The 24,244-nt window shown below is 38.1% G+C and overlaps 1 protein-coding gene across 1 annotated transcript; it reads right to left on the bottom strand.

Annotated features, from left to right (window-relative positions):
* Window positions 1-15,004: 15,004 nt before the first annotated feature.
* Window positions 15,005-15,947, bottom strand: LOC306645576 (olfactory receptor 1J4-like; the record flags this gene model as incomplete). The annotated part of the gene is given in 2 exon segments (XM_079113483.1): window positions 15,005-15,670; window positions 15,672-15,947. Coding segments are annotated over 2 exon segments (942 nt in total).
* Window positions 15,948-24,244: the final 8,297 nt, after the last annotated feature.

The following is a 24,244-nucleotide window of genomic DNA, read 5'->3' as shown; positions in this document are numbered from 1 at the left end:
TCTCCAGAAGGTCGAAATACAGTGAAACTGGTGGTAAACTCTACAGGTTGCAGAGTTCCACTGCGACAGGCAGAAGACTTACCAGTAAAGATCTATTCAAGATGCACATACCAATACATTTTTGTTCACAGTTCTCAAGAAATCAGTGTGAATTCCAAATTGACAAATTATGAAGAAGCCCTGGGAGTCAATCACACTATGCCCGGGTCCACTAAAGACAAACAAGTTATAATTGCTTCATTGCCTTTGGCTCCCTTAGGGGAAGAACGACTTGTTGAAGCAGGCCTACGAGAATTCACCCTTGGAGGAATCATGATGATAACCATTAGGAACTTGGTGATCCACAAAGCTGCTTGCCTTCTGTTTGCATTGCAAAATGTGCCTCAGAATCCATAATGAACCACGTTTCAACTTTCTGATAACAAAGTTTTTTGCTTCTGACGGCATGCTAAATCAAGAACTCTAGAAACACTCTAATCCCATCACTGTCTGAAGAAGAGAGTCAGGAGCTTATGACTCACCATTATTCCTAGACACAGGGAATGCAGCACAGTTTCTATAAATCTCACTCTCTTGCCCAAAATCTGGGCTGTCAGCATTCTGCTGATGCAAGTTATTCATCAAACCATAAAGTAGCCATTCAAGGTATGATTTCCACTCAACTACTTAAGAAAATGATTCCAAATCCATTGAATGCATCTTCACCTCCATTTCTTCAATGACTGGTAGTCAATGAATATCATGTGCTCAATTGTTTGAGGTGAAGATGTATGAATATTTATAAATGTTGTTAATTGGTTCAGTTAAAAATCAATCTGCACATGGAACTGCTATTTGAGTGAAGAAATCCTGTCATATACTTAGACTGCTGGAAGGGTGCTGGGTCCTATGGGTCACAGTCGACCATCTGTGACCGTGATAATACTCCAGTGGACCCGCCATTTCCTACATGTCAAGGGTTGATGAATCCCTACTTCTCAAGCCAGATCTTTATTGTCACTTCCCCCTTTCCCTGCATACATGAGTTAAAAAAATTAATGACTCCCCATGATTCCTCAACTGATTAAACCATATGAGAAAAAGTATCTCTTTCAACTAACAACTGACATTACTACTTCCCCAGATTCTGGATACCTCGAGGACCCTCATCTATATCATCTTCTACACCAAAGTTTATCCCATCTTTCTCATTCCCTTTCATATCTCACCCTCTTGCTTATTAGTTAATAGTAAATTAGATCCACATATTCATACAGAAAAATTGAAAAGCAGGCAAATAAGATTAACAAAGATTTCAGACAAAAGAACTTCAAATGAGCTGATAACCACATAAGAAGATGGTAAGATGGTGAACCTCAGTAAGAAGCTTAGAGAATTAAAATCTCAAAAAATCAATTTATATCAAGAGATTGAAAAAATAGTTTGCGAATGTTCTTTGCTGATGATGCTGTGTCTGAAGTCTTAGTCACGTGTAATATAGAAATATGTGACATTATTATTTACAGTTGAAAATGTGCATGACCATGGACCACAATTCCAGTGTAAGAGTTAAAGCCAAAAGATGATTTGCATATGTTCTAGTGAGACATAAATAAGAAGGCTCATAACAACATTGTGATAGCAGAAAAAATGGCAAAATTATTTCAACACATTTGGTGTTTTAAACAAGTTATTTGGTTGGTTGGTTGGGTTTTTCGTTTGTTGTTGTTTGGTTTGGTACTGGGTGTTGAACCCAAGTTTGCTTTACCATTGAGTATCATCCCCAGTCCTTTATATTTTTTACATTGAGAAAAGGTCTTTCTAAGTTGCTAAAGTTCTCACTAAGAAGTTGTGGTATTTTTACATAGAGAATATTGTATAAAGTTTATGCCACATAATAGATAAATTAAAGGAATATAATAGTGAACATAAAAACAAGACTCCAATAATATAACAAAACACAGAAATGAATATTTACATGTAGACACATTTCTTAAGTGAAAGTCTGTGTCTTGTACGCCCCCAGGAGAATATATATGCTGAAGCCCTAACCCACTATTGTCTGTTTTTAGAAATGGAATCTCTAATACTTTAATATTAAATTAATCACAAGTATGAGACCCTGGCAAAGAAAAAAAAAAGTTATGGTTTGTTTTTCTAGCATCTAGAACTGTAAAAAAATAACTCTGTTGGGTAAGCCACACAGTCTGTGGCATTTTGTTAGAGTAACCCAAACACACAATGACAGATATGCATATATACATATCGCAGAGATATATACACACAGAAGTAAAACTACAAAATTTCAATAGAATCTTTAACACCAAATTCAGGATAGTCATGTCCTCCTGAGACGAGACAGCAGAGTAACATGTGGGTAACTCAAATGTAAATTTAAATGATGCTTTACTAGGAATAAATATTTGTTAATGGAAGTGCAACATACATAGAACCAACAATACACTAAGTGCACAACTTGATAAATAATCCCGAAAGAAACACACCTATGAAGCCATCCATGAGATAAAGAAATAATCCTTCATAGAGCCCCTCCTAGTCACTTTGTTTAAGTTCAAAATTATAGAAACTTTATCCTAAATAAAGAAAAGTATCCTATCACATCCCACTGAGAATTCTTTTCAACTTGAGTAAGAAAATAACACACTATTATTCTATCTCCTCTAATCTCAACATAAAATCATTCTCTTCAAAAAGAAGAGACTTATTTCTAATGTAATGTCTTTCATCAGAAATAGGAGAGTCATGCATTTTGATATCATAACAAGTCATTCCTATCTCTTCATATTGATGAGGCAGCATGTTCACAAACAGAAGTGAGGGGTATGAGAGAGTGCACGGACAAAACATCTGCCTAACACTAAGATTGTGAGGATCCTCAGCAGGTGTGTGTGAGCCTGTGTTTTGAAGACAGGGAGTTTTAGGTGATGGGAGAATAAGACAATCCAAGCAGGGGGCAAAAAAGGGAGGGACCATTGAAATCAGGGAGAGTTTAGAGTAAACCGGTGGGAAGAGCAATAACTGTATCAGTGGCCATTGCTGCTTAATAATTGATCCCAAGACAGTTCCTTAACCATTTGTTGGTATGATGATTCTATGGGCTGGAGATTTGGCCTGGACTGGGCTCAGCTTGAAACCTTTGCTAGGTTCAGCTGGAACCCATTCATGCCCTTGGAGTCACTGACCAGGTCACCTAGAAGATGGTGGGTAGCAGGACCGTCATTGTTCTCCATGCGGCCTCTCATCTTGTACAGCCTAGCATAGACTGGCTTACCTGGTGGCCTCCTGGTTCCAAGAGAAGCAGAAACAGACTCTGCCTGAGCTTTGAAATACTATAACATCATTACTACGAATCTACAGTCAAACTAAGTCACAAGATCTTTAAAGATTCAAGGGGTGGGGAAATAAACTCCACAGTGGAAAGGAAGGGATGCAGAGCACGGTGACCATTTCTGCAATCTACTACAGTCACCTGTACCAGGAAGTACCCCAGAACCATCTCTAGGAGAATAAGAACCTGAGGGGTAACCGTCACTTGGTGAATGTGACCCCTTTTCTGTAAAGCATCCCCAGGGCCAATCTCACGTCTCTATTCCTCAGGCTGTAGACGAAGGGATTCAACATAGGTGTCACCACAGTATACATGACCGAAGCAATGACATCCTTGACTTGGGAATTGTTTGAGGAAGGAAAGAAATTAATAACTGCAAGAGTCCCATAGTACAAAAAAACCAAGAGGAGGTGAGAGCCACTGGTGGACAGAACTTTGCAGCTCTTCTTAGTGGAGGGGACTCCTAGGACAGTAGCTCCAATGCAGATATAAGAGCCCAAAATAGCACTCAATCGGCAGCTTTCTGTGTATGTACCTAAGCCCCTCTTCTATACCCTGATAACACTATTCTTACCTAGCTATGGGGGACTTGGAGAGGTACACAAATTAATACAGGTAATAAGCTTAGATCAGAGCCCTACAGACAGTAGTATCCAACAATGCTAGCTAGCTGCTCTAGCAGATGAGTTCACCAGATGATTCTGGTAACAAACTCCAGGAGCTCAGTAGGAGAAACGTGATGTGGGCATCTGACCACAGAGTCACACCTGTAAAGAAATGTTCAACTCCTGCAAAACTTCACACCCTGAGACTCTGCAGAATGCTAGATCCTGGAAACGTGATTAATTCCTTCATAGCACTGACATTAGAACATTACTTGTTCCTCACCCCACTCCTCTCCTTCCATTTTTTCAGGTTCCTATATGGAAATAGAGGTGTGAAGCATCCTTCAAAGGCATACTCAGGAGCCATTGGTGGTTCCAAGCTTGAGCACGGGCCTTCTAACAGTGTTTGCAAAACACTTAGTAACTCCTCCACAGAGAGTTAAATCAGAGTTAGAAGTCACATACAGAAGCCATGGAGAGGGAATCCCGTGGAAGACCATCACTCCAAGGCACAGGCCCCCAACAGAAGAGTTTATCAAAGAGCAGAGAGGAGCTCGGGCTCCTCCATCAGTGTGAAGGACCAGAAGTTAGACAGTGACAAACCTCTGATTGGGACATGACTACCCACTGCTGTTCACTGGACCAGACATCTCCTTGGATCTCAAGCATCTCCGGAAGAAAATCCAAAAGTTGAACGTCAACTAAATCCTCAAGTTCAATGACTAGATCAGCAAAAAGATAACATTGATTAAAACCACACTGTGAAAAAGACAGCTGGACACAGCCTCAAGAATGAAGAATGGGAGGTTTTCAAGTTGGCAGACAGAGGGTGACTACACTCCATGTCTCTCCAGGACACAGGATTCAAGAAGAGCAGGTATCGAGAGTCTTGGGACCAACTCAGAGCCGCCAGGTTAGTCTTCCCCACTGGGTAAGGCTCTCCAGCTGGGGCAGTAGTCCCGGAACACAGGGAACGTTGTGGAGGAGAGTTGCCCATTGAGACTCCCCCACCAGAGCGGTGAACCTGGACAGTCAGGAGAGTCACAGAGGAGGGCTGCTCACCGAGAGCCTTCCCCACAGGGTGAGGCTCCCTGCGCTGAGGGGTAGTTCCAGGCCACAGGGAACTTCTTGGAAGAGAGCTGCCCAGCGAGACTTCCCCACTGGGTGAGTCTTTCCACTGGGGCAGTAGAACCAAAGAATCAGACGCAGACCAGTTGCACCCCAGTCCATACTCTAGTACCCCTTTGGCAGAACATCGGTCAACATGTAGAGGTGCCACTGCCCACTAGCAGGGAATATACCCCACCTGAACGCCACCACCCCTAGAGGAGCAGCTTCCTTTGTGGATCACTGTATTATCAAGTTCCTCCAAGACTTCAGGCTACTGAAGGCTAGGAGGTGAGTTATTGGAAATCTACAGGGACACTATAATCCATAGAGGGAAATCTGTAATATCTCAGGGTTTCACTTCTAGAGGGGAAGATGCTTGAGCAATATGAGAAAACAAGGGAAGAAAATGTCCCAAACAAACCTACATGCTACATCAATAAAATCAAATGACAGCATGGTGGAAGAAATGTCAGAAAGGGAGTTCAGAATTTACATAAATAAAATGATCTGAGAAGCAAACAAGGAGACAAGAGAGCAAATGCAGGCAATGAATGATCACACCAATCATCAGTTAAAAGAGCAAATGCGGGAAGCAAAAGATCATTTCAATAAAGAGATAGAGATTCTGAAAAAAAAAATTCTTAAAACGAAGGAAACATTAAACCAAATTAAAAACTCCATAGAAAGCATAACCAATAGGATAGAACACCTGGAAGACAGAACATCAGACATTGAAGACAAAATATTTATTCTTGAAAACAAAGTTGACCAAACAGAGAATATGGTAAGAAATCATGAACAGCATCTACAAGAATTATGGGATATCATGAAAAGGCCAAATTTAGGAATTACTGGGATTGAAGAAGGCACAGAGAAACAAACCAAGGGAATGAAAAATCAATTCAATGGAATAATATCAGAAAAATTCCCAAATCTGAAGAATGAAATGGAAAATCAAGTACAAGAGGCTTATAGGACTCTATATATACAAAATTACAACAGACCCACACCAAGGCACATTATAATGAAAATACCTAACATACAAAATAAAGAGAGAATTTTAAAGGCTGTGAGAGAAAAAAATCAACTTACATTCAGGGGGAAACCAATACGGATATCAGCAGAGTTTTCAACCCAGACCCCAAAATAGAAGGGCCTGGAACAACATTTTTCAAGCTCTGAAAGAAAACGGATCGGACCAAGAATCTTATACCCAGCAAAACTTACCTTCAGATTTGACAACAAAATAAAATCCTTCCATGATAAACAATAGTTAAAAGAATTTACAAATAGAAAGCCAGCACTACAGAACATTCTCAGCAAAATATTCCATGAGAAAGAGACGAAAAATCAGCAAACAATGTAAATCAGCAAAGGGAGGAACTACCCAAAGGAAAGCCAAATAAAGGAGAAACCAAATCATGTCAAAAAACAAAAATGAGTCAAATGACTGGGAATACAAATCATATCTCAATAATAACCCTGAATGTTAATGGCCTGAACTCATCAAACAAAAGAAATAAACTGGCAGATTGGATTAAAAACAAAGATCCAACAATATGCTGCCTGCAAGAGATTCATCTTATAGAAAGAGATACGCACAGACTAAAGGTGAGAGGATGGGAAAAAATAAACCATGCACATGGACTCAGCAAAAAAGCTGGAGTATCCATCCTCGTATCAGACAATGTGGACTTCAAGCCAAAGTTAGTCAGAAAGGATAAAGAAAGACATTTCATACTGCTTAAGGGAAGCATAAATCAGCAAGACATAACAATCATAAATATCTATGCCCCAAACATTGGTTCATCCATGTATGTCAAACAAATCCTTCTCAATTTCAGAAACCAAATAGACCACAACACAATAATACTAGGTGATTTTGACACACCTCTCTAACCACTGGACAGATCTTTCAAACAAAATTTGAGTAAAGAAACCACAAATCTCAATAACACAATCAATAATTTAGACTTAATGGCCATATATAGAATATACCATCCAACAAAGAGCGAAGACACTTCTCAGCAGCACATGGATCCTTCTCTTAAATAGACCATATTTAATGCTATAAAGCTAATGTTAGCAAATACAAGAAGATGGAGATACTACCTTGTATTCTATCAGATCATAATGGATTGAAATTAGAAATAAATTACAGAATAAAAAACAGAAACTACTCCAACACCTGGATATTAAATAATACGCTTTTATATGATGAATGGATAACAGAAGATATCAGGAGGGAAATTAAAAAATTCATAGAAGTAAACGAGAACAAGGATACATCATATAAAAATCTCTGGAACACTATGAACACAGTACTTAGAGGAAGATTTATTTCATGGGCGCACTTGACAAAAGAAGAAAAAAATCAAAAAATAAATGACTTAACACTACAGCTCAAAGCCCTAGAAAAAGAAGAACAGAGCAACACAAAAAGTAGTAGAAGACAAGAAATAGTTAAAATCAGAGCTGAAATCAATGAAATTGAAACAAAAGAAACAATCGAAAAAATTGACAAAATAAATAGTTGGTTCTTTGAAAAAGTAAGCAAAATTGATAAACCCTTAGCCACACTGACAAAGAGAAAGAGAGAGAAAACTCAAATTAATAAAATTCAGAATGAACAAGGAAATATCACAACAGACAGGAGTGAAATACAAAACATAATTAGAAGCTATTTTGAAAACCTATACTCCAACAAAGCAAAATCTTGAAGACATCAACAGGTTTCTTGAGACATATGGCTTCATAGAATGAGTTTGGGAGGGTTCCCTCCTCTTCTATTTCATGAAATACTTTGAGGAGTATTGGAATGAGCTCTTCTTTAAAGGTTTTGTAGAACTCAGTGAGAACCCATCTGGTTCTGAACTTTTCATTGTTGGTAGGCTTTTCATGACTTCTTTTATTTCATTACTTGAGATTGAATAGAAAATAGTCAAACAAACAATCTAACATTACATCTTAAAGCCCTAGAGAAAGAAAGACAAATCAACACCAAAAGCAGAAGGCAGGAAATAAATAAAACCAGAGCTGAAGTCAGTGAAATTGAAACAAAGAAACAATTCAAAAAATTGACAAAATGAAGAGTTGGTTCTTTAAAGAAAGAAATAAAACTGATAAACCCCTAGGCAACCAATGAAGAGAGAGAAAACTCGTATTACTAAAATTGGCCACGAAAAAGGAAATATCACAACAGACACTACTGAAATACAGATGACAATCAAAAACTACTTTAAAAATTTCTACTCTAATAAAATAGAAAATTTTGAAGACATTGACAAATTTTAGAGACATATGACATACACAAACTGACTCAGGATGACACACACAATTTAAACACATCAATTTCAAGCAATGAAATAGAAGCCACCATCAAAAGCCTAAAAACTAAGAAAAGCCCTGGACTAGACAGATTCTCAGCCAAGTTTCACAAGATCTTCAAAGAAGAATTAACACCAATATTCCTCAAATTTTCCCATGAAATAGAAAATGAGGGAACCCCTCCTAATTCATTCTATGAAGCTAGCATCACCCTGATACCAAAACCAGACACACATACATCAAGGAAAGAAAACTTCTGGACCAATATCCCTGATGAACACAGATGCAAAAATTCTCAATAAAATTCTGCCAAATCATATACTAAAACATATCAAAAAGTTAGTGCACCACTATCAAGTGGGGTTCATCCAAAGGATGCAAGTTTGGCTCAACATATGGAAATTAATAAATGTAATTCATCACAACAATAGACTTAAGACAAGAATCAAATGGTTATCTCAATGGATTCAGAAGAAGCATTTGACAAGATACAGCACCCCTCTGTGCTCAAAACACTAGAAAAACTAGGGATGGTAGGAACGTATCTCAACATTGTAGAAGATCTCTATGCTAAACCCAAGGCCAACATCATTCTAAATGGAGAGAAGTTGAAAGTATTGCCTCTAAAAACAGGGACAAGATAAGGATGTCCTCTTTCACCACTTTTACTTAACACCATCTTTGAAACACTAGCCAGAGCAATTAAATAGAAGAAAGAAATTAAAGGAATATAAATAGGAAAAAAAGAACTCAAACTATCCCTATTTGCCAATGACATGATTTTATATTTAGAAGACCAAAAAAAAAAAATGTCACCAGAAAACTTCTAGAACTAATAAGTGAATTCGACAAAGTAACAGGATATAAAATTAACACCCATAAATCAATTGTACTCCTATACATCAGTGACAAAACTATTGAAAGAGAAATTTTAAGAACTACGCCATCCACAATAGCCTCAAAAAAAAAAAAAAAAACTTGGGAATTCATCTAACAAAACAGGTGAAAGACCTCTACAGTGAAAAGTACAGAACACTAAAGAAAGAAATTGAAAAACATCTTAGAAGATAGAAAGATCTCCCATGCTCTTGGATAGGCAGAATTAACATTGCAAAGTGGCCATACTACTAAAAGCACTAAATAGATTTAATGCAATTCCTATTAAAATTCCAATGACATTCTTCAGAGAAATAGGAAAAGCAGTCATGAAATTCATTTTGAAAAATAAGAGATCCAGAACAGCCAAAGCAATCCTTAACGAGAAAAATAAACCAGGGGGCATCACAATGCCAGGCCTTAAATTATACTACAGAGTTATAGTAACAAAAGCGGCATGGTATTGGCACCAAAACAGATGCATGGACCAATGGTACAGAATAGAAGACACAGAGACAAACCCACATAAATATGGTTCTCTTCTTAGATAAAGTTGTCATAAACACACATTGGAGAAAAGATAGCTTCTTCAACAAAGGGTGCTGGGAAAACTGAAAATCCATTTGTAATGAAATGAAATTGAACCCCTATCTCTCACCCTGCACAAATCTCAACTCTAAGTGGATCAAGGACTTAGGCATTGGACCAGAAGCCTGCATCTACTAGAGGTAAAAGTGGCCCAAATGTCTAACATGTTAACTTAGGAACTGACCTCTTCAACAAGACTCCTAAAGCACAAGAAGTAAAATCAAGAATCAACAAATGGGAAGAAACCAAGCTAAAAAGCTTCTTTTCAGCTAAAGAAACAATCAATGTGAAAAGAGAGCCTACAGAATGGGAGAGAAATCTTTGCCACCTGCACTTCAGATAAAGCATTAATCTCCAGGATATAGAAAGAACTCAAAAAACTTAATGCCACAAAACAAATAACCCAATCAATAAATGGACTAAGGAACTGAACAGACACTTCACAGAAGAAGAAATATGAATGGTCAACAAATATATAAAAAAAAATCACTAGCTTGTGGAGAAATGCAAATCAAAACTACACTGATATTTCATGTCACTTTAGTCAGAATGCCACTTATCAAGAATACAAGTAACAATAAATGTTGGTGAGGATGTGGGGAAAAGGTACACTTATACATTAGTGGTGGGACTGCAAATTGATGCAACCAATCTGGAACGCAGAATGGAGATTCCTCAGAAAGCTTGGAATGGAACCACCATTTGACCCAGCTATCCCACTACTCAGTTTATACCCAGAGGACTTAAAATCACATACCACTGTGATGCAGTCACATCAATGTTTATAGCAGCTCAACTCACAATAGAACCAACCTACATGCCTTCAACAGATGAACAGATAAAGAAAATATGGTGTACATATACACAATGGAATATTATTCAGTCATAAAGAAGAATGGAATTATGGCATCTGCAGGTAAATGGATGGAACTGGAAAATATCATGCTAAATGAAATAAGCCAATCCCAAATAAACCAAAGGCCAAATGTTCTCTCTGATATGTGGATGCTAACTCACAATAAGAGGGGAGGGGTGTTGGTAGGAAAGAATGGAAGTACTTTCAATTAGTCAAAGGGTAATTAAGGGAAGGGGGTAAGAGGAATGGGAAAATAGTAGAATGAATCAGACGTTACTATCTTATGTGCATATACGATTACACAGCAAGTGTAATTATACATCATGTACAATCAGAAGAATGAGAACATATACTCCAGGTATGTGTAATATGTCAAAATATATTCTACTATCATGTATCACTAACAAGAACAAATAAATTTTTTTAAAAAATTAAGCAACAAGCACAAGGCCCTTGTTTCAATCCCCAGCACCACAAAAAAATTTTTTAAATTAAGCAATCTGAGAAAAAGTATCTCTTTCAATTAACAACTGACATTAGTACTTCCCCAGATACTGGATACCAGAGGACCTTCATCTGTATCATCTTCCACATCAAGTTTATTCCATCTTTGTCCTTCCTATTCATATCTTTACCTCATAACATTTTATCATTTAATAGTAAACTACACTCATATATACATACAGAAAATATTGAAATAGTAACACAAAATTCAGGAAACCCATTTCCTTCAGAGAGGAAAGTAGCCTGTGGGTAACTCAAAGGTAGACTCAAATGATGTTTTATTTGGAATAAATATTTGTTAATGGAAATACATACCTAGGATTAAGCATACAGTAAGGGCACAATTTGATGAAAAATTCCAGAGGAAATACGCCCATGTAGCCATCACTCAGATAAAGAAATAATCCTTCTTTTTGCCCCTTTCAGTTCCTTCATTTAAGTGTTAACCTTATGAAAATTTTATTCTGATTAAACCAAGTATCTCTTTTGAAAATTCTAACTTTTCAACTTGGTATCAGTACCTTGAGCAAGAACCTAAAACTTAAATAGAATGCAATATTACTGAATCCTCTCTAATCTAGGAACTAAAATTATTTCTCTTCTTAAAGAAAAAAACACATTTCTGATATAATATAGTCCTTCAGAAGTAGGAGGTTCACATATTTTTACATCATAACAAGTCATTCTTATCTCTTCAGATTGATGAGACAGCATGTTTACAAGTATCACTCTTACACTTGACGAAGATAAGGGTTAATCTGAATTTATCTGTCACTCAAGTTTTTTACTGACCTTATAACATGTGCATTGTTATCAGTGTTCTCAGAAAATGTGAATAACCCTAAATCTGCAAACGCTGAACAGTAAGACTTCCAGGAAAGACATTTGCTTGTGTGCTATAGGGTCCATTCCCTTACCAAATATCACTGCACAATTTACTTTCAGAGCCCTTTCCCCTTAGCAGGAGCAATCTGCAAACACACGAGGAGGTCATGAGAATAGTGTAGTGACTTCCAGCTGTACTCCACTGAGCATGGCATGGAAGGTTCTCACCCCGCATCCTCCAAATCAGTGCTTGTCAAAGCAGGGAGTTTATCTGAGTCCCTACAAATGATTGTGGGGCATAAGAAGCAATGTGGAAACAGCAGGGCTTTTCCCCACTGCTTTCTTTGGGTTTAGTCTCGATATTGAATGTAATTTTTAATTTACAAACAATATAATAGGAGGGCATGATGTTTCCTGCAATTAAGGGTCAGGTAATAAAATTGAAGATCATGGTTAAAAGTTAAATATCTTTACCATTCATCACCTAAAAGATTCATGTCCCAGTCTTCTCTTAGTCTCCCAGGTATACATTCATACACTCATGATAACAAACCATGACATCTTAAGAATGGAGGAACGTTAGATTATAGAGGGAAATGAGAGGGAGGAGGGGGCAAAATGAAAGATGGTGGAATGAGACAGACATCCTTACCCTACATGTATGTATGATTACACAAATGGTATGAATCTACATCATGTACAACCATAGAAATGAAAAATTGTACCCCAATTATGTACAGTGAATCAAAATGCAGTCTGTAAAAATAAAAAAATTAAAAAACAAAAAAAAATTTTTAAAAAGATAGAAACAGGAGTTCCACAAACTCAGTTCACTCAAAGTCTCACTGTTTCCTCCAATAATGGCTGTTGAAATTTGAGCACTTGTCTTGGACAGGCTGAGCTAATGGCCATTCTTTGTTTGTAAACGGTTTTATATTAATAGTTATATCCAATGAAAAAACTGATTCTGAGGTCCTTGATTCATTGTGAGTTGTTTTGTGCAGGGTGAGAGATAGGGGCTTAGTTTCATTGTGCTGCATATGGATTTCCAGTTTTCCCAGCACCATTTGTTGAAGAAGCTATCTATTCTCCATTGTATGTTTTGGCACCTTTGTCTAGTATGAGATAACTGTATTTACATGGGTTTTTCTCTGTGTCCTCTATTCTGTGCCATTGATCTACCTGTCTATTTTGGTGCTGATACCATGCCGTTTTTGTTACTATTGCTCTGTAGTTCAGTTAAAGTTCTGGTATTGTGATACCCCCTGCTTCACTCTTCCTGGTAAAGATTGCTTTAGCTATTCTGGGTCTCTTAGTCTTCCAAATGAATTTCATGATGCTTGCTCTATTTCTATGAGGTATATCATTGGGATTTTAATTGGAATTGCACTGAATTTGTATAGCACTTTTGGTAGTATGGCCATTCTAACAATATTTACTCTGCCTATGCAAGAACATGGGAGATCATTCCATCCTCTTTAGTGTTCTATAGTTCTCATTGTAGAGGTCTTTCTCCTCTTTTGTTAGATTGATTCCGAAGTATTTTATTTTTGAGGCTATTGTGAATGGGGTAGTTTTCTTAATTTCTCTTTCAGTACATTCATCACTGATGTATAGGAATACAATTGATTTATGGGTGTTAATTTTATATCCTGCTACTTTGCTGAATTCATTTATGAGTTCTAGAAGTTTTCTGTTGGAGTTTTTTTTAGGTCTTCTAAATATAGAATCATGTTGTCAGCAAATAGGGATAGTCTGACTTCTTCTTTTCCTATTTGTATCCCTTTAATTTCTTTGGTCTGTCTAATTGCTCTGATCAGAGTTTCAAGGACAATGTTGAATACAAGTAGTAAAAGATGGCATCCTAGCCTTGCTCCAGTTTTTAGAGGGAATGCTTTCATTTTTTCTCCATTTAGAATGATATTGGCCGTGGGCTTAGCATAGATAGTCTATACAATGTTAAGGAATGTTCCTACTATCCCTGTTTTTTCTAGTGTTTTGAGCATGAAGGGGTGCTGTATTTCATCAAATGCTTTTTCTGCTTCTATTGAAATAATCATGTGATTCTTAACTTTAAATCTGTTGATGTGGTGAATTATGTTTATTGATTTTTGGATGTTGAACGAACCTTGCATCCCTGGAATGAAACCCACTTGATCATGGTGCACTGTCTTTTTAATATGTTTTTGCATGCAATTTGCTAAGATTTGGTTGAGAGTGTTTGAATCTGTCTTCATGAGGGAGGGTCACAGGAGAACGGCATGAACAAGAGATCTTCCTAAAGCTAAGATTTCGAGGATCATCACAGCGGGTCTGTGAACCTGTATGTTTTGCAGACAGGGAGCGGTAGAAGATGGGAAAGGAAGAAGGGATTGTCAAATCCAACCAGGGGACAAAAAGGGGAAATGGACCATTGAGATAAAGGGAAGCTTGGATCAAACGAGTGGTAAGACTACTAACTGTATCAGTTGGCATTTGCTGCTTAATAATTCCAAGACTCAGGGCCTTAACCATTTGTTGGTGTGATGATTCTATGGGCTGGAGATTTGGCCTGGACTGGATTTAGTCTCAGCTAGAAAGTGCATCTGGTCTTGTCTAGGTTCAGCTGGAACTCATTCGTGCCCCTGAAGTCACTGAGCATGTCACCTGGAAGCTGGCAGGTAGCAGGACCACCTTTGTTTTCCATGTGGCCTCTCATCTTGTACAGCCTAGCATGGGCTGGCTTACCTGGAGGCCTTCTGGTTCCAAGAGAAGCAGAAACAGACTCTGCCTCACCTTGGAAATATTATAACATCATTACTACAAATCTAGAGTCAAACTAAGTCACAAGATCCACTCAGATTCCAGGGGTGGAGAAATAAAGTCCACAGTGGAAAGGAAGGGATGCAGAGCACTGTGATCACTTGTGCAATCTACTACAGTCACCTGTACCAGGAAGTACCCCAGAACCATCTCTAGGAGAATAAGAACCTGAGTGGGTATCCGTCACCTGGTGAATGTGACCCCTTTTCTGTAAAGCATCCCCAGGGCCAATCTCACGTCTCTATTCCTCAGGCTGTAGACGAAGGGATTCAACATAGGTGTCACCACTGTATACATGACCGAAGCAATGACATCCTTGACTTGGGAATCGTTTGAGGAAGGAAATAAATAAATAACTGCAAGAGTGCCATAGTACAAAAACACCAAGAAGAGGTGAGAGCCACAGGTGGACAGAACTTTGCAGATCTTCTTTGTGGAGGGGACTCTTAGGACGGTAGCTCCAATGCAGACATAAGAGCCCAAAATAGCACTCAAAGGCAGGAGAGTTAACACTCCCCCCTCGGTGAGGATAACTAGCTCATTAAGGGAGGTGTCTGAGCAGGTCAGCTTCAGGAGTTCAGTGAGATCACAGAAGTAGTGGGGGATGGTGTTGTCAGCACAGAAGGACAGGTTGGAAAGGAGGAGGATATGCAAGAGGGCATGCACACAAGAGAAGAACCAGGACCCCGCTGCCAATAAGACACACGGCCTCTTCCTCATGATGATTTTGTAGTGGAGGGGGTGGCAAATGGCCACATACCTGTCATAGGCCATGACTGCAAGAAGAAAATTGTCAACACAGACAAAAAGTAAGAAAAAGTATACCTGAGAAATGCATCCCTTGTAGGGGGATGGACAGATGCTGAGTCTGCATGTTCCTGAGCATCTTAGGGACAGTGACAGATGATAAAGAGACATCAGAGAAGGCCAAGTGGCTGAGGAGGAAGTACATGGGGGTGTGGAGGTGAAAGTCCAGCCTGATGAGCAGGATGATGAGCAGGTTCCCCAGCACCGTGGTCAGGTACATGGCCAGGAACAGGGCGTAGAACATGCCTTGCTCCTCTGGCTGGATGGGGAGCCCCAGGAGGAGGAACTCAGACACGCTGCTCTGGTTCTCCCTCCACATGCTCTTCCTTTCTTTTGTTGGAGATGGAAAATATACGGAAATGTTAAATAATGACAAGTTTCTGGGACTATTACAAAATAAAATCATCATTTTAAACTAGTCAGTATGTGCATTTTAATCTGAGTATCTTAGGCTTTTTATCACATTAATGCAGTAATAATGGTTTGGACAAACTTTGTTATTTGTCCACCTAGGAAGCAACACAGTATCTTTTGGAGAAACCATGAAACATATGAATGATCATCATGTCACCAGGCACCAACTTGAAAAGTCCAAATTTATGATAAAAATTTGAGATAAGGGAATTAAGAAGTACATAGTCACAATTTTGACAGACTGTTATAGTACATGAGACTAGGGTGCAGAGTTCCGTTTTCTTTAATTTTTTGTTATTTTTAGGTGTACATGACGATAGAGTGTATTCAGACATATTACACATACATGCAGTATAACTTTTTCTAATTAGGATCCCATTCCTTTGGTTGTCCAGGATGTGGAGATTCACTGTGGTGTATTCCTACATGAACGTAGGAAAGTTATGTCCCACTCATTTCCTATTTCCATCCCCACTCCCTTCCCTTTACTCACCTTTGTCTAATCCACTGCAAGGTTGTTTCTGGATATGAAGGTCTGTCATGAAGATTAAAACACGAGCACTCTCCTTAAGTTGTTGGCGAGGTCGGGGCTAGCGCATTGGGGGATCAGAGAAATCGAAGCACGTGATTACCCTGAGAAGGACATGGAGTACAAGGATTTTTGAGGAGCCCAAGTACCTATACCTGCTCTGACACAATAGAAAATTTCAATTCTATTCCCAAAGCAAAAGTATACCCAAGAAAATACTTCAGTAAACATGTGACGGAAAGTTTTAAATATCTTGAGTTTGGGGGATAGAGATCAGATTAGGAAGGCAGGAGTATCAACAAGAATCTGAATAGGAAGTCGTGGTAGCAATTCAGATACAGAGTAATACCATTTTACGCCTGGATTGAGGCAGTGGAGAGAAATAATATCTCAAAGGTTTGGTATAAAATTTCAAGAAATACCAATAAGAACAAGTGTGGGCTAAGGATAAACATGAGGCATATTTTTCTAACATCTCAGAATTAAATCAGTTTGAGAAAATAATTCAACATGGAAATTTGGGGTTTTTTTTTCCCCCTATTCTCTAAAATTGGATACTCAGTTCAAGATAAACTGCTTTACATGGAGCTTTTTGTCATATTGTGGCATGAAGCAGCAACACGCTACACACAGATACACAAACACACAAACATATTTAATGTAATTTCTGCCCCTGCTCTGACGAGGCACATAGATAATAAGCTCAAGTACCTTCAGCTACAGCCTTGGGAAGGATCTTCCATTTCTCTCCAGAAGGCGCAAAATACAGTGAAACTGGTGGCAAATTCTACAGGTCGCAGAGTTCCACTGCGACGGGCAGAAGACTTACCAGTTCAGAACTATTCAAGATGCACATACCAATACATTTTTGTTCACATTCTCAAGAAATCAGTGTGAATTCTAAATTGACAAACTATGGAGAAGCCCTGGGAGTCAATCACACTATCCCCAGGTCCACTAAAGACAAACAGGATATAATTACTTCATTGCCTTTGGCTCCCTTAGGGGAAGAACGACTTGTTGAAGCAGGCCTACGAGAGTTCACCCTTGGAGGAATCATGATGATAACCATTAGGAACTTGGTGATCCACAAAGCTGCTTGCCTTCTGTTTGCATTGCAAAATGTGCCTCAGAATCCATAATGAATCATGTTTGAACTTGAGTCTGATAACAAAGTTTTTTGCTTGTGACGGCATGCTAAATCAAGAACTCTAGAAACACTCTAATCCCATCACTGTCTGAAGAAGAGAGTCAGGAGCTTATGACTCACCATTGTTCCTGGACCCAGGGAATGCAGCACAGTTTCTATAAATCTCACTCTCTTGCCCAAAACCTGGGCTGTCAGCATTCTGCTGATGCAAGTTATTCATCAAACCATAAAGTAGCCATTCAAGGTATGATTTCCACTCAACTACTTAAGAAAATGATTCCAAATCCATTGAATGCATCTTCACCTCCATTTCTTCAATGACTGGTAGTCAATGAATATCATGTGCTCAATTGTTTGAGGTGAAGATGTATGAATATTTATAAATGTTGTTAATTGGTTCAGTTAGAAATCAATCTGCACATGGAACTGCTATTCGAGTGAAGAAATCCTGTCATATACTTAGACTGCTGGAAGGGTGCTGGGTCCTATGGGTCACAGTCGACCATCTGTGGCCTTGATAATACTCCAGTGGACCCGCCATTTCCTACATGTCAAGGGTTGATGAATCCCTACTTCTCAAGCCAGATCTTTATTGTCACTTCCCCCTTTCCCTGCATACATGAGTTAAAAAAATCAATGACTCCCCATGATTCCTCAACTGATTAAACCATATGAGAAAAAGTATCTCTTTCAACTAACAACTGACATTACTACTTCCCCAGATTCTGGATACCTCGAGGACCCTCATCTATATCATCTTCTACACCCAATTTATCCCATCTTTCCAATTCCCTTGCATATCTCACCCTCTTGCTTATTAGTTAATAGTAAATTAGATCCACATATTCATACAGAAAAATTGAAAAGCAGGCAAGTAAGATTAACAAAGATTTCAGATGAAAGAACTTTAAATGAGCTGATAACCACATAAGAAGATGGTAAGATGGTGAACCTCAGTAAGAAGCTTAGAGAATTAAAATCTCAAAAAATCAATTTATATCAAGAGATTGAGAAAATAGTTTGCGAGTGTTCTTTGCTGACGATGCTGTGTCTGAAGTCTTAGTCATGTGTAATATAGAAATATGTGACATTATTATTTACAGTTGAAAATGTGCATGACCATGGACCACAATTCCAGTGTAAGAGTTAAAGCCAAAAGATGACTTGCATATGTTCTAGTGAGACATAAATAAGAAGGCTCATAACAACATTGTAATAGCAGAAAAAATGGCAAAATTATTTCAACAAGTTTGGTGTTTTCAACAAGTTTATTTGGTTGGTTGGTTGGTTGGTTGGGTTTTTCATTTGGTTTTGTTTTGTTTGGTACTGGGTATTGAACCCAAGTTTGCTTTACCATTGAGTATCATCCCCAGTCCTTTATATTTTTTACTTTGAGAAAAGGTCTTTCTAAGTTGCTAAAGTTCTCACTAAGAAGTTGTGGTATTTTTACATAGAGAATATTGTATAAAGTTTATGCCACATAATAGATAAATTAAAGGAATGTAATAGTGAAAATAAAAACAAGGAGGTTCACCTCCCGATCATCGGACAACAATCAGCAAACTGATCACTGACTGCCAGTGGAGCACCAGCTGCCTGCTGTTGCCTGGAAGTTCGCTGTTGCCTGGAAGTTCACTGTTACAGTACCTTCAGGTTTCATTACACGTGGCTGCCGCCATTTTGAGACAACACCCAGGACCCGTAGGACCCCTGGCCGGACTGACTGAGCCTCGTCTCCAGGATACCTCAGCCCAACCGATCACTCCCTGCCTCTGGGGCCCTCACATCAACTGACTGCTCCCTGCCACCAGGACCCCCAGACCAACTAACTGTGCCCTATCACTGGGACCCCAGACTGACTGCACCCGGCCTCCAGGATCCCACAACCACACCAAACACACTGGACTTACAGGACCCCTGCTGGACCAACCACATCCCATCTCCAGGACCTCCAGCTAACCATATCCACCCCTGAGCTGCAGCTCCCCATTTGCCAACACATTTTGAAGCCAGAGTGGCCATCTTGGATAATCCTGGAAGCCAGAGCTCTGATCTTTGGGTGGGGCAAATCCCATCCTGCGACGCCTGCTGGAGGCTTGAAGCTCATTGTCAGGTACCTCTCATGCATCAGGCTACTGAACACTGTGAGGTTTCATCAGTATATGACTGTTATACTATAGATTTTCTTTTTTTTCTTTTTAAAAATTTTAAGTTTTTATTTCTTTACTTTTCTTGCTCTCTTTTCCTGTTGTTTACCTGTTCCCTCAGAGTCTCCTTCTCCCTTTTTTGCATGCTAACATCCATTTCTTTGGATTATACTCTCACCCTTTCTATTTTCTAGAACTTCTGTATATTCTTTTCTTATCCCATTAACAGCCACATTCTACATCCCTCTGCATCCTCTTTGTCCTCCATTAGAAACTGCAGACATTATTGCAAACCTGTTTGTTTTACCGATGATAATATTTGAATTCATTGTTTACTATGACAATTTTGTTATTGTCCCCATAGGGGCTATTTGGTCTAGGATTGCATAGTGTCTGATTTGGGCACTGCTATTATTGATCTCCCCTTAAAGACAGGGTTTTGGAAACCTATAGGGCCACTATAAGCCTATACAGGGAAATCTGCAATACTCCAGATCTGCACTGCTAGAGGGGAAAATAACATGAACAACATAAAAAAACAAGGGAAGAAAATGATCCAAACAAATGTAGATTCTATATTAATAGAATCCAATGACAGTATGTTAGAAGAAATGTCAGAAAAGGACTTCAGATTATACATGATTAAGATGCTTCATGAAGCAAAGGATGAGATAAGGGAGCAAATGCAGGCAATGAATGATAATACCAATAAGCTGAAAGAGCACCTGCAGGAAGCAAAAGATCGTTTCAACAAAGAGATAGAGATTCTCAAAAAAAAAAAATGGAAATCCTTGAAATGAAGGAGACAATAAACCAAATAAAAAACTCAATGGAAAGCATCACCAAAAGATTAGACCACTTGGAAGACAGAACCTCAGACAATGAAGACAAAATATTTAATCTTGAAAATAAAGTTGCCCAAACAGAGAAGATGGTCAGAAATCATGAACAGAATCTCCAGAAACTATGGGACATCATGAAAAGACCAAATTTAAGAATTATTGGGATTGAGGAAGGTGAAGAGATACACACCAAAGGAATGAACAACCTATTCAATGAAATAATATCAGAAAATTTCCCAAACCTGAAGAATGAAATGGAAAAATCAAATACAAGAGGCTTACAGAACACCAAATGCACAGAATCACAACAGATCTACACCAAGGCACATTATAATGAAAATGCCTAACATTCAAAATAAAGATAGGATTTTGAAGGCCGCGAGAGAAAAGCATCAGATTACATATAGGGGGAGACCAATATGAATAGCACCCGACTTCTCAACCCAGACTCTAAAAGCTGGAAGGGCCTGGACTAACATATTTCAAGCTCTGAAAGAACATGGTTGCCAACCAAGAATCCTATACCCAGCAAAACTAACCTTCAGATTTGAAGATGAAATAAAATCCTTCCATGATAAACAAAAGTTAAAAGAATTTACAAATAGAAAGCCTGCACTACAGAATGTTCTCAATGAAATATTCCATGAGGAGGAAATGAAAAACAACAAAATAGGTCAGCAAAGGGAGAAACTACCATGGAGAAAAACCACTCAAAGGAGAATACAAGCCAACTTAAAAAACAAAAATAAGCCAAATGACTGGGAATACAAATCATATCTCAATAATAACCCTGAACATTAATGGCCTAAACTCATCAATCAAAAGACATAGACTGGCAGAATGGATTAAAAAGAAAGACCCAACAATATGCTGCCTGCAAAGAGACTCATCTCATAGAAAAAGACATCCACAGACTAAAGGTGAAAGGATGGGAAAAAACCTACCACGCACATGGACCAGGTAAAAAAGCGGGGGTTTCCATCCTTATATCAGATAAAGTGGACTTCAAGCCAAAGTTAGTCAGAAGGTATAAAGAAGGACATTTCATACTGCTTAGGGGAACCATAAATCAGAAATACATAATGATAGTAAATATTTATGCCCCAAACAATGGTGCATCCCTGTACATCAAACAAATCCTTCTCAATTTCAGGAATCACATAGACCACAACACAATAATTATGGGTGACTTTAACGCACTGCTGTCACCACTAAATAGATCTTCCAAACAAAATCCAACCAAAGAAACCATAGAACTCAATAACACAATCAATAACCTGGACATAGTAGACATATATAGAATATTCCATCCATCAATGAGCAGATTCACTTTCTTCTCAGCAGCACATGGAACCTTCTCGAAAATAGACCATATGTTATGACACAAAGCAGCCCTTAGGAAATGCAAAAAAATATAGATACTGCCTTGTGTTCTATCAGATCATAATGGACTGAGAGTAGACATCAATGACAAAATAAAAAAGAGAAATTACTCCAACAACTGGAGACTAAATAATATGCTATTGAATGAAACATGGATAACAAAAAACATCAGGGAGGAGATTAAAAAATTCTTAGAGGTCAATGAGAATGACGATACAACATATCAAAATCTCTGGAACACTATGAAAGCAGTATTGAGAGGAAAATTCATTGCATGGAGCACATTCCAGAAAAGAATGAAAAGTCAACAATTAAATGACCTAACATTACAGCTCAAAGCCTTAGAAAAAGAAGAACAGAATAACAGCAAAAGTAGTAGAAGGCAGGAAATAATTGAAATCAGAGCTGAAATCAATGAAATTGAAACAAAAGAAACTATTCAAAAAATTGACATAACAAAAAGTTGGTTCTTTGAGAAAGTAAACAAAATAGACAAACCCTTAGCCACACTGACAGAGAAGGAGACAGAAGACTCAAATTACTAAAATACATGATGCAAAAGGAAATATCATGACAGACACCACTGAGATACAGAACATAATGAGAAGCTACTTTGAAAATCTGTATTGCAACAAAATAGAAACTACCGAAGACATTGACAAATTTCTAGAGACATATGCTCCTACCAAACTGAACCAGGAAGACATACACAATTTAAACAGATGAATATCAAGCAACGAAACAGAAGAAGCCATTAAAAATCTACCATCCAAGAAAAGCCCAGGACCAGACGGATTCTCAGCCGAGTTCTACAAGACCTTCAAAGAAGATCTCATTCCAATACTTCTCAAAGTATTCCAGGAAATAGAAGAAGAGGGTACCCTACCAAACTCATTCTATGAAGCTAATGTCACCCTCATACTCAAACCAGGAAAAGACACATCAAGGAAAGAAAATTTTAGACCAATATCCTTGATGAATATTGATGAAAAGATCCTTAACAAAATATTGGCAAACCATAACCAAAAACATATTAAGAAAATCTTGCACCACGATCAAGTGGGGTTCATCCCGGGAATGCAAGGATGGTTCAACATTTGTAAATCAATAAATGTAATCCATCATGTCAATAGACTTAAGGAGAAGAATCATATGGTTATTTCAATTGATGCAGAAAAAGCGTTCGACAAAATACAATACCCCTTCATGCTCAAAACACTAGAAAAAATAGGGACAATAGGAACATACCTGAACATTGTAAAGGCTATTTATGCTAAGCCCCAGGCCAACATCATTCTTAATGGAGAAAAACTGAAACCAATCCCTTTAAAAATGGGAACAACACAGGGATGTCCTCTTTCAACACTTCTATTCAACATTGTCCTCGAAATTCTAGCCAGAGCAATTAGGCAGAACAAAGAAATTAAAGGGATACAAATAGGAAAAGAGGAACTTAAGCTGTCACTATTTGCTGATGACATGATTCTATATTTAGAGTATCCAAAAAACTCCTCCAGAAAACTTCTAGACCTCATCAATGAATTCAGCAAAACAGCAGGCTATAAAATCAACATGCATAAATCTAAAACATTTGTATACACAAGCAATGAAGCAGCTGAAAGGGAAATGAGGAAAACAATCCCATTTGCAATAGCCTCAAAAAAAAAAATAAAACACTTGGGAATCAATCTAACCAAAGAGGTAAAAGATCTCTACAATGAAAACTACAAAACATTGAAGAAAGAAAGACCTTAGAAGATGGAAAGATCTCCCATGTTCTTGGATAGGCAGAATTAATATTGTGAAAATGGCCATACTACCTAAAGTGCTATCCAGATTCAATGCAATTCCAATTAAAATCCCAATGACATAACTTACAGAAATAGAGCAAGCAATCATGAAATTCATCTGGAAGAATAAGAAACCCAGAATAGCTAAAGTAATCCTTAGCAGGAAGAATGAAACAGGGGGTATTGCAATACCAGAACTTCAACTCTACTACAAAGCAATAGTAACAAAAACAGCATGGTATTGGCACCAAAATAGAAAGGTAGATCAATGGTACAGAATAGAGGACATGGACACAAACCCAAATGAATACAATTTTCTAATACTAGACAAAGGTGCCAAAAATATGCAATGGAGAAAAGA

The sequence above is a fragment of the Sciurus vulgaris genome, assembly GCF_902686455.1.
Source record: "Sciurus vulgaris genome assembly, chromosome: 15".
NCBI classification, from domain to species: domain Eukaryota; kingdom Metazoa; phylum Chordata; class Mammalia; order Rodentia; family Sciuridae; genus Sciurus; species Sciurus vulgaris.
This window is presented reverse-complemented; position numbering and strand designations above follow the sequence as displayed.